This window comes from Melanerpes formicivorus, unplaced genomic scaffold (assembly GCF_026170545.1).
Source record: "Melanerpes formicivorus ecotype bairdi unplaced genomic scaffold, bMelFor1.0.p_v2 SCAF_22, whole genome shotgun sequence".
NCBI classification, from domain to species: domain Eukaryota; kingdom Metazoa; phylum Chordata; class Aves; order Piciformes; family Picidae; genus Melanerpes; species Melanerpes formicivorus.
In genome coordinates, this window is record NW_027142374.1 from 570,739 (window position 1) to 582,405 (window position 11,667).

At 50.1% G+C, this 11,667-nt stretch overlaps 1 protein-coding gene across 4 annotated transcripts in view; it reads left to right on the forward strand.

The window, feature by feature from the left end:
- The window catches only part of LOC137447857 (integrator complex subunit 6-like), a 67,418-nt gene extending 63,148 nt beyond the window's left edge, over positions 1-4,270 (forward strand). For 3 of the 4 annotated variants that reach the window (XM_068151760.1, XM_068151759.1, XM_068151762.1), the window contains 2 exons: positions 1,135-1,228; positions 3,162-4,270. In XM_068151760.1, coding sequence (XP_068007861.1) covers positions 1,135-1,228; positions 3,162-3,261 — 194 coding nt within the window. In that variant the 3' untranslated portion in view covers positions 3,262-4,270. The remainder of the gene's footprint in view (positions 1-1,134; positions 1,229-3,161) is intronic. The other variant, XR_010988940.1, reaches the window with a different exon arrangement.
- Positions 4,271-11,667: the final 7,397 nt, after the last annotated feature.

The following is an 11,667-nucleotide window of genomic DNA, read 5'->3' on the forward strand; positions in this document are numbered from 1 at the left end:
TGTCCCTGCCCATGGCAGAGGGGTTGAGTTGGATGATCTCTAAGGTCTCTTCCAGCCTAGGCCATTTTATAAGCCAGTCCTATTTAACTGTGCTCACACTGAGTGCTGATAATTTGTCTTTCTAGGAGAAATGACAGCTGTGGGTTAAAGCAGGGCTTGCTGGTCCTGGGTGCATATTAACTGCTAATCACAGAATGTTAGGGCATTGTGTTCATTTAGGCAATGTGCCCTTGTGGCCAAGAAGGCCAATGGGCTCCTGGGGTGCATTAAAAAGAGTGTGCCTAGCAGATTGAGGGAGGTTCTCCTCCCCCTCTACTCTGCCCTAGTGAGACCTCACCTGGGATATTGCCTCCAGTTCTGGGCTCCCCAGTTCAAGAGGGACAGGGATCTGCTGGAGAGAGTCCAAGGGAGGGCTACAAGGATGATGAAGGGTTTGGAGCACTGCCTGACTGGGAGAGGCTGAGAGCCCTGGGGCTGTTCAGTCTGGAGAGGAGAAGACAGAGTGGGGATCTGATCAATGTCTGTCCATATCTGAGGGCTGGGTGTCAGGAAGGAAGGGACAGGGACAGCTGCTCCTCACTTGCACCCTGGGATAGGACAAGGGGCAATGGATAGAAACTCCAGCACAGGAGGTTCCACCTCAACATGAGGAAGAACTTCTTTACTATAAGGGTCACAGAGCCCTGGAGCAGGCTGCCCAGGGAGGTTGTGGAGTCTCCTTCTCTGGAGATGTTCAGTCCCTGTCTGGATGTGTTCCTGTGTGGCTTGTGCTGGATTCTATGGCCCTGCTCTGACAGGGGGCTTGGATTTGATGATCTACAGAGGTCCCTTCCAACCCCTAACGACCTATGAGCCTGAGATAAGAGGCTTCTCCACCTAGCCTTTAATTCCTGAGATGTTTCTGGCTGTGCTGGTCTTGCAGAGAACTTAGTTCTTCGGTGCCATGTGAACACCAGATCATCAGTGTCTGCCACTTGAAATTACTGGTGATACCTGCTTTCTCTGCACACAGGTGTTGAAACTGGGCTGGGTGTGTTGGCTGTTCAGATTGCCTGACAATGCCATTTGCAAGACTTACTCATTCAGAAGTGCCTGAATTCTTATCTCACTATTTTCTTTCCTTATTTTTTTTAGATTATGAAAAAATTTTCTCTCTCCTTGAGGAGGTGCAAGGACCCATGGAAATTCAGAAGTATTTCATTGAATTTGCTATCAAGGAAGCAGCAAGGTTTGTGTAGATGGAAGTGGCTTGGGAGTCAGAAATTAGCTTTTAATGTAGGTCATGGTAGCAAATCATAAATTTTCCCAGTACTGATATTTTTCTGCTGTGCTTTTTGATACAGTTCCATTGGTGTAGTTGCTTTAGTGGTCAAACTACCATTATCTCTTTATGGAGATACTCTATTCTATTCTAGTGAGGGCACCCTCAGCAGGTTTGCTGATGACACCAAGCTGTGTGGTGCAGCAGACACAGTGGAGGGAAGGGAGGCCATCCAGAGGGACCTGGACAGGCTGGAGAGGTGGGCACAAGCCAACCTCATGAGCTTCAACAAGACCAAGTGCAGGGTCCTGCAGCTGGGTCGAGGCAATCCCAGGCACAAATCCAGACTGGGCAGTGACTGGCTGGAAAGCAGCCCTGAGGAGAGAGACTTGGGGGTGCTGGTGGAGGAGAAGCTCACCAGGAGCTCTCAGTGTGCACTTGCAGCCCACAAAGCCAATCAGCTCCTGGGCTGCAGCAGGAGAAGTGTGGCCAGCAGGGCAAGGGAGGTGATTCTCCCCCTCTGCTCAGCTCTGGTGAGACCCCACCTGGAGTACTGCCTCCAGTTCTGGAGCCCCTATTAGAAGAGGGATGTGGAGGTGCTGGAAGGTGTCCAGAGCAGGGCCAGGAGGATGAGCAGAGGGCTGGAGCTGCTCTGCTGTGAGGACAGACTGAAGGAGTTGGGGCTGTTCAGTCTGGAGAAGAGAGGGCTCCAAGGTGCCCTAATTGTGGCCTTCCAGTATCTGAAAGGGGCCTACAGGAAGGCTGGGGAGGGACTGCTCAGGATCTCAGGTAGTGATAGGACTAGGGGGAATGGAATGAAGCTGGAGGTGGGGAGATTGAGGCTGGAGGTGAGGAGGAAGTTCTTCCCCATGAGAGTGGTGAAGCCCTGGAATGGGTTGTCCAGGGAGGTGGTTGAGGCCCTGTCCCTGGAGGTGTTTAAGGCCAGGCTGGCTGAGGCTGTGGCCAGGCTGATCTAGTGTGGGGTGTCCCTGCCCATGGCAGGGGGGTTGGAACTAGATGATCCTTGTGGTCCCTTCCAACCCTGACTGATACTACTACTATGAGTCATTGGTCTTTGCTTAAAGCTTAAAGGTGAAATAAAGAGATGGGTGCCCCAAGTTTGGGGAAGGTGGGTGGCTGGTTGCAGACCCAGCCCCAAGTTTGGGGGAGGTGGATTGCTAACTACTCAAATTTTGGGGTGGTCTTTAATGGATTGTTACTAAAAACCAACCCACATTTTGGGTCGATGGGAAGAGAGTGGCTGTAGCAAATTTTCTAGCCATTCTGGTACCAGAAACAAAGCAGAGCTCTTCCATACTGGAAAGAGAGAGCCTCTGGTAATGTGACTTGTCATGGCCAAAGAGTCATGGGTTGTTAAATTGAATTAAGAAGGATATTGAGACACTTGAATGTGTCCAGAGAAGGGCAATGAGGCTGGGCAGGGGTCTGGAGCACAGCCCTGTGAGGAGAGGCTGAGGGAGCTGGGGTTGCTTAGCCTGGAGAAGAGGAGGCTCAGGGGAGACCTTCTTGCTCTCTCCAACTCCCTGAAGGGAGGTTGTAGCCAGGTGGGGGTTGGTCTCTTCTCCCAGGCAAGCAGCACCAGAACAAGAGGACACAGTCTCAAGCTGTGCCAGGAGAGGTTTAGGCTGGATGTTAGGAAGAAGTTCTCCATAGAGAGAGAGCTTGGCCACTGGGATGTGCTGCCCAGGGAGGTGGTGGAGCCACCATCCCTGGAGGTGTTCAAGAGGGGATTGGCTGTGGCACTTGGTGCCATGGTTTAGTTAGTCATGAGGTGTTGGGTGACAGGTGGGACTTGATGCTCTCTGAGGTCTTTTCCAACCTTATTTGAGTCTATGAGAAATAACAACCTAACCCTGCTCTCCCTTTCTTTCCTCCTTAGGTTTAAAAAACGGGTCTTAATACAACACTTAGAGAGAATACTAGAGGAGCTAGAGTTCAGCAGCCTACCCAACAGAGTTAACCATGTCAACAGCAGATAATGATGTACCAGCCAGACGAATATGGACCAGGAATGAGTTTGCTGTGCCACAGAAGAGTGGAAGAGGATGTGGCTGCCTCCCCCACCACCTTGGCAGCCAAGTGATTTTACTGTCACAGTCTGAGACGAAGCAACGGAGCTTTAACTTTAAAGAACCTCTATCGGCAGCAGCTGGGCTATAACCTAAAGGATTGGCTCTGAAAGGTGTGGCTCTTTTCCTGTGGAGGGTGCTATTTGCTCAACAGGCTGAAGAGAGAGAGAGAGAGAGAGAAAGCAAAAAAAAAAAAAAGAGAAATAAGCATTGCTGCCCCTCCTGCAGGTGATGAGAGTTTTACTCGTTTGAACGCTGTCCTTAGACGTTTGCGTGCTGTAGGCAGCAGGTTGCACTAAAAGGGGGCACTGTCGAATGCACACACTGTCTGCATCCTGGAAAGAGAGAGAGAGAGAGAGACAGACAGACAGCCCCCCCCCGCCCCAAACCAATAAAATGATTAAAGAAAATCAAACCAAACCCTCCCAGAAACACCTGCACTTGGTAAAGTTGCATGTTGCCACCACAGAGACAAGGGTGTCTTGTTCCCGAGAACTGCTAGCCATGCCTTTGTAAACTTGAGGTTGAGGGTAGCTTGAGAGTAAAGAAACTGCTATTGTGTTAATGAGAGCTAAAGGCAGCCCTGTGACTGTTACCCAACCTGATGGTCACTAAACAATCTACCTCAGACTCTCTTCTGTTTTGTCTGCAGACATTATGAAAGTGCACCTGAGGCTTCCCAGGTCCCCGACTTCAGTTCTCTTTCATCCTGTGAGGAGGACGGAGACTCTTCAGGTGGCCTTGGCACACGCTGTGCTTTGGAAGCACTAAAAGGAAAATGCTTTTAAAAACAAAACAAACAAAAACAAAAAAAAAAACCCACCCCAAACCAGACAAACCACCACACACACACAAAAAAAAAAGAAAACCCCACCAACAAAACACACCCAAAAACCCAACCCCCACCACCACCACCCACCCCCCCCCTTGTATTTTAAAGCGAAATGTTCATACGAAAGAGCTTATTTTCGACAGGATTGTTACCAGATCACTAATTTGATATTTTAAACTGTATAAAAAAGGACAAAAAAAAAAAAAAAAAGAATTCTTTTTTTTTTTTTTTGGAACATATGTGTGTAAATATATATATATATATATTAAAAAAAAAAAGGAAATAAATAAACCCTTTTATTAATTTTTAAAGGAGTGCCAATCCGAGGAGTCTGTAGCCGACAGCGCTGAGTTCCTCCCCCCGGTCGTCTGTTCCTGATGAGGTTGCTTCTTAGTTTTCTTCTTTAAAACCAGGGGAGTTAGTGGAGCTCTGCTGCAGCTGAACCTGATCTGCATTACCCTCGAAGGCTCCTTGTGGTGGGAGCTGCAGGATGGGGGGGTTGTACCCTGCCCCGGCGCTCAGCTCTGTGCGCCCCGGGCAGGTGGTTTTACTCCCGATGAAAGCTACTAAGTTCCAGCCTCTAAGTTCCAGCTTACCAGACTTTACCTGAGCTGGTATCCTGCCCTCTTCTTCCTCTTAGAATATCTACATAGAATATCTACATAGAATAAACCAGGTTGGAAGAGACCTTCAAGATCATCGTGTCCAACCCATCAACCAATCCAACCCACCTAAACAACTAACCCATGGCACCAAGCACCCCATCAAGTCTCCTCCTGAACACCTCCATCTATGTGTTGTTGACCCTGTGTTGTCCAAAAGTGGTGTTCTAGATCACAAAGCATTACAAAGAAGACTGAAGCACCTGCATGTCCTACTTTGTTAGGTTAAAGCAGTGCACCCATCATGTGGCAGGGGTGAGCAGCTCTAGGGATAATGGTGTGTTCTCAGGTGTTCATGCATAATCTCCTCTGGTCCTTTCACAGCTTGCTTTGAAAGACAGCTTGAAGTTGTGCTCATGGCAACTAGCTCTTTACCTCTGGTGTCGTAGGGATTCTGGTGGAGTAGCCAGCACAAGGCAGGGAAGCAGAGTTTGGGTGGCAAGCCTGTGCTTCTGGCTTTGCTGGGACTTTTAGTAGTAGCCAGCTTGTGAGGCATCTTTTCCATCTGGTCTGAAGCAGTGGCTTTCTCTCTGTGGAAAATGTGGTTTGACCATTGGAATTACACCAGTGACATTCCAGAAGGAAATGAAATCCATCAACAGCAAACCTCTTGTGACGGCATGACACAAATGAAGTGACACAGGGCAAGATGTTACTATAAGTGTGTCCCAGTTCTTCTGCCAGAAGTAACTTCTTTACTCATCTCTACAGTGGAGCATCTTTTAACCACCCTCCCCAGAAACACCTTGGAATGACACAAAGGGGAGAATCAGTCACTCCTTCCAAACCCTTGTGGAAGCTGTGGGACCTGCCACATTGGACTCCTAAATGGGAATTTACTGGCAGGAGGTCAGATCCATTGTACATGACCTTGTTTGGAAAGGGCCTGGTTGCATGCACTGAGTTGCACATAATGGATTGTTTCTGAAACAGTAGGTGGCTAAGAGGAGTCAGCTCTTCTCTGTCTGGTTAATGGCTGTTTAATTTTCTTCTCTGGCTCCAGAGACACTCACTTCTGTGTCTGAGCAGGGGCTGAGTTCTTAACTAGTGACCTTGTCAGTATGGAGACCTGCTCTTGTGGTGTGAAGCAGCTGGCTGCCAAATTAGCTTTCATTCACTGGTGACTTTCATTCACTTTTTGGGAGTCTTGTACCTCAGGAATGACAAAATAGTCCTTTCAAGTTCAAGCAGTGAGGATTTTCCCTTTCCTCACCAATCTGTTATCTGAATAAATTGAATTTGGATCAGAATATTAGAGGGGAAGAAGCCTTATAGTGGACTAGAAATTAATCTTCCTAAGAAGAATTGAAGATGTGTACCATCCTACCAGGCTGTGTCAGTGAAGAGATGATGAAGAACAGGGAGTAAGAGTCATCCATCCAAGTGTGTGCACAGCCCCTGTGCCCCAAGTGGAGCACCACATGACTATTGCTTGCTTGGGAAACAGTAAATCACAGAGTCAGTTGGAAAAGACCTCCAAGATCATCAAGTCCAGCCATCAACCCAACACCACCATGTCCTCATGGTTCTTGAACAGCTCCAGGAATGCTCCTTGACTGTGGAGAACCTTGCCAGAGAGAGCTTGCTGCAAGACAAACTGCCATGGTGGGTGTGAGTGGAGCCTGCATGGAACAAGTCCAGCTACAAGCATTGAATGGCTCAAGTCACTTGGCCTGCAGCTGGGGCAGTCAGGAGTGGTTCTGCTAGTGTCCAGCTTTGCCTTTTCTAGGCGGAGACCACAGCCCCAGAAGCAGCAGCTGTGTGAGTGAGAGCATGGCTAGTGTGTGTCAGAGGTGAGCCTCTGGATCCAGCCTTCCTCACCAAGGGCTCAGGAGGCAGCGTGGCTCCACACATACATGTGGCTGTGTGGATGGACTCTGGAAAGCTGTACATGCTTTGCTCAGACTTCTGAGCCCTTGTTCAAGGTTGAAGCAGTGCAGCAAAGCTCAAGTTGGAATGTTAGAAAGTGGAGAAGAAAGTGCAGCTTGCTGTGTTTCCTGTAGGAACACTGCTTCATCTAACTCACACACACCTAGAATGGCTTGAGTTGGGAGGGACCTTCAAGACCATCTAGTTCCAAGTCCCCTGCCACGGGCAGGGACACCTTCCACTGGACCAGCTTGCTCATCCATTGAGTGCTGATCTTCTGCCAGGGATAGAAGGGTTGGATGCCTGTGTGTATTCTGCTTCCATTTCCTGATCCTCTTTTAGTTGGGCATCTCTGTTGTTCATTACATCATTTTGCCCCCCTTGTAAACACCAAGGACCCTTCTTCCTTCCTAAAGTGAGCCCAGAGCCATGCAGCTCCCAGCCACTGATGGCTGCTGGGTGCTGCTGTTCCCAGTCTGTGTGTGTGTGCTGCATTTGAGGTGGGCCAGTGTATTCTTACCCAGGTGTAGCCAGCATCAGAAAGCAGTGGTCTGGTCAAAACCCACAGGGGCCGCTGCTGTTAGCACAGTGTCTGCTTGACTTTGCAGTGGTCAAGCAATTGCATGCCCCCCTTCACAGGAAACTGTAAAGGAAACCCTCAACAACCACAGGCTTTTCTTCTTTTTCTGCTTTGCTTCTGGCTATGTCCTCCAGGTTCTGCCTGTAAACTGGCTAGGGGGTTGAGTTTGCTTCCTTTTGTTCTGTTCTTGAGTGCCTACTAAGAAACTTCTGATGGGGGGAAAATAGGACTGGAAAGGAGGTGGTTAACAAACAAGTGATTGAAGTGCCACCTGTGAAGCTAAAGCAGCAGCATGGCAGCCATCACACCTTGAGCACATGGACTCTAGAGCACTTGTCTGGAGGAGTATGCAACCTAGTGAAGTTGAAAGCAAGGCCAGAAACACTTCAAATCTGGCAGAAAGGAGGTTTGGCAGAGACCTCAAGGAAGGATGTTAGTCACTGGATTTCAAAGGAGCTGCTGCTTTCAGGTCTGCAAAACCAAGCTGAACTCTGCCTTCAGTGGAAAAGGAAGAAACTGGAGAAGAAGAATGCCTTGGGATTGAGCAAAGCTTGTGGCCTGCAGGAATAGTTAAGCTGTACTTCTAAATCTGAGTCTTGTGATTGTTTCAGGGAGGGAAGCCTAAACCAAACAGACTGGACTTGCCTGATTTTCTCCATTCCAGGTCAGCTGCAACCTGGCATCTTGTTTCATCTTTGCAAGTAGACTGTTGGCTTGGCTTTAGCATTGCTTTTTGTTCCCTTGTTCTGCACTGCCAGTGTTTGTGTCTTGGTAATGGCTAGAGCAGTTCAGGGGGACCCCTCTTGTCCACGGAGCAGGGAGCACAGGCAGGGACCCTGGGTAGGAAAAGCAGCCTGCATTTGCATGCTGTGAAAGCTGCTCCAGCTTTGTCTGTTCTGCTGCAGAGCCTTCATTTTGGAAGTCTGAGAGGTGCTTCTGAGGGCTGCTAGTGCCAATCTGGTAACTTCAGCAGCTGATTACTCAGAGTTGTTCAGAGGAGTGTGCCAAGGAAGGAGCTGAGCTATTGGTACAGGCTTGTGCTAACCTCACCAGAGGGTATTTTCACACACAGTGGAAGAGCACAGCTGCATCTGCCTTCCCTGAGGGGACAGCCAGGAGTGATGACTGCTGGTCCCCTGTTAAAAAGCCCACAAACCAGAGCCACCCTTTAACCAAGAGTTGGGAAGCTATCAAAGAACCTGCCTGTATCTTAAGCTTGGGCTGAAGCTCCTAAAACAATTTATGGTGCAGTCCCAAAGACTGGTTTGGCCTGTGAAAGGCAGTGGAATGGAAACCTTCCTGTCAAGACTTTTTCCTGGAGATGTATTTGGGCTTTTTTGAGAGCTTGGGAAGTTTCATCTTCACATCTGCAGCTGCAATGGGAGTTTCACAGCTATTTTCCAGTCCTGGATCAGCTCCAGCAGCAGTGGAAGTAGCCAGATCCTTGGCTTTCCTATATGCTTGCTGTCATCTCCATCACTGTCACTCCTCTAATGCAAGCAGTCTTGCATAATGCCCCTTGAAATATTGGGCACCTCTGGCACTTTGCTGTGTCCCAGAGCTCCTCTCCCTCCTGCTGAGCAGCTGCTAAGGACATAGGGCTGTTTGGGAAGCATCCTCATGGTGTGTGCCCCTTGTCAAACCCTCCCAGCCTCCCAAGAGGGTGAAGCAGGAGGAGAGGTTTATAAAGCACTTTGGTGGTCAGTAGGGTAAAGCTCTGACTGCAGGGTAAAGCTCTGACTGCATGGTCAGGCTGCTGCTCATCCTTTTAGAATCCCAGAAGTGTTTGGGTTGGAAAAGAGCTCCAAGGCCATTGAGTTCACCCTCTCCAAAGTAGGTGCCTCTTTCAATGGTACATTTAATTTGCAACTATTTTGTGTGCTGAATAGCTCAAGGGTATGGAGCTGAAAGACTGCAGGCTGCCCAGGGAGGTGGTGGAGCCTCTGTCCCTGGAGGTGTTTGGTAGAAGTGTGGCCATTGGCACTCTGGGACATGGTTTAGTGGCCATGGTGGTGTTGGGTTGACATTTGGGCCTGATGACCTGAGAGGCCTTTTCCAACCAAATCAATTCTGTGATTGATTTTGCAGCTGTGACCCAGCTGCTTGTGCAGAGGTGGCCCTTGCAGAGAAGGATGCTGGTGTGTGCCCAGGTTTCTGCTCTGGAGCCATCCTAGGTGTTGGAGGTGTGGTGATAGGCAGCTGGAGCTGGGGTTTTGCTGGACTTGTGCCTGTATTGTTTCTTGGGGTGGTAGTAGTCATAGATTGATAGAATGGTTTGCTTTGGAAGGGACCTTAAATATCATCCAGTTCCAACCCTCTGCCATGGGCAGGGACACCTGCCACCAGCCCAGGTTGCTCAAGGCCTCATCCCACCTGGCCTTGAGCACCTCCATGGAGGGGACATCCACAACCTCCCTGGGCAACCTGTTCCAGTGTCTCCCCACCTTCACTCTATTCTTCCTAATCTCCAGTCTCAGTCTCCTCTCTTCCAGCTCAAAGCCTTTGTCCCTCATCCTGTCACTCCCAGCCCTTGTAGAGCCTTTTCTTCTCCTAGCCCAAACTCCTTCACCCTGTTCCCATAGGGAAGAAGCTCCAGCCCTCTGCTCATCTTTGTGGCCTCCTCTGGACCCACTCCAGCAGTACTGTGACCAGTGCCTGCCTGGGCACAACGTTTGGAGCCTGAGAAGCTGGCAATGTGGTTGGGGGTTGACCACAGACAGTTGAAGGTGGTTTAAATGGTCTCCACTGCTGCAGTAGCTGCCTGATCTCTTGGTAGCAGGTACCTCAGGATTCCAGGGTGCTTTCATGAGCAGGGCAAATAAAACTGAGCCCACTCCCCCCAGACTAAAGAGTGATTACAAAAGAGGGGGGGAAAGAAGGCATTTTGTTGATTGCAGGTGAGGATCATGCAGCTACTCAACCACCATCCCAGCCATGGGAAGCTGGGACTGGCTCTTGGAGCTGTTTTCCAGTCCATATCAAGCCCCTTGATGCACAGCTGGCACACAGAACTTCAGTTCTGTGGCTGAAGTGACTGACTTGGGGGAGGGGGGGGAGCAGCCTGCATCCCACTGGCTGGCAGAGCTCACAAAAAAGGTTGTTCCACTTCATCTGCACTTGGTTTGTCTCTCTTCCAAAATAACCATCTCCAGCCCTTTCTAGGGATGCTAATTAAAGTCTTGTGGTGCTCCTCAGAGGGAGCCTTGAAAGAGGGCTGGAGGGACTTACCCAAGGTCAGATAGTGTGTCACTAGCAGAGGTGATTATAGAGTCCATGCCCTCATTTGGCCTTGTACACAGAATTCTTTTCCTGCTGCTGAAAATCCCACCCCTGCACAGCACCCTGGCTGCTGAGCTCTTGTGCCTCTCTGTGTGCTGCTCCCTGTGCTCTCGGGCTTGCCAGCCTGGGTCTGGCATGGGATGGACTCCCTGGGGCCAGCTTCCACGCAGAGGTAGCTGAAGTGGGGTTCCTATTGCTGGAATGGTGGTTCTGGGGTTGGGAAAACGCAGGAGCTTGGAAAGAGGGAGGAGGGAAGGCTGTAGAGAAGTTGTCAAATCCCATGGGTGCTTGTGGTGTCACTGCCTCTTCTTCAAATTGCAGCCTCACAGCTTGGAAGGGATCCTCAGAGGTCATCTTGTACAACCCCCCTGCAGGCAGCAGGGAGATCCAAAGCTAAATCGGGGTTGCTCAGGGCCCCATCAAGTTTGACCTTGAATGTCTCCAGGGATGGGGCCTTGACCACCTCTCTGGGTGGCCTGTGAAAAGCCCAAGTCATAATATCATAGAATTGTTAGAGTTGGAAGGGACCTCAAGGATCATCCTGTTTTAATCCCACTGCCATGGCCAGGGACACCTCACACTAGGTCAGATTGCTCACAGCCACATCCAGCCTGGCTGCAAACACCTCCCTGGGCAACCTATGCCAGGCTCTCACCACCCTCCTGGGGAACAACTTCTTCCTAACATCCAATCTGAATCTACCCACTTCTAGTTTTGCTCCATTCCCCCCAGTCCTATCACTCCCTGACACCCTCAAAAGTCCCTCCCCAGCTTTCTAGTAGCCCCCTTCAGATACTGGAAGGCCACAATCAGGTCTCCTCGGAGCCTTCTCTTCTCCAGACTGCACAACCCCAACTCCCTCAGTCTGTCCTCACAGCAGAGCAGCTCCAGCCCTCTGCTCATCCTCGTGGCCCTTCTCTGGACACCTTCCAGCACCTCCAGATCCTTCCTGGCACAGAGGCTCCAGAACTGGACCCAGAGCTCCAGCTGTGGTCTCAGCAGAGTGGATCAGAGGGGCAGAATCCCCTCCCTGGCCCTGCTGGCTCTGCTTCTCTTGCTGCAGCCCAGGCTGTGGTTGGCTCTCTGGGCTGCAA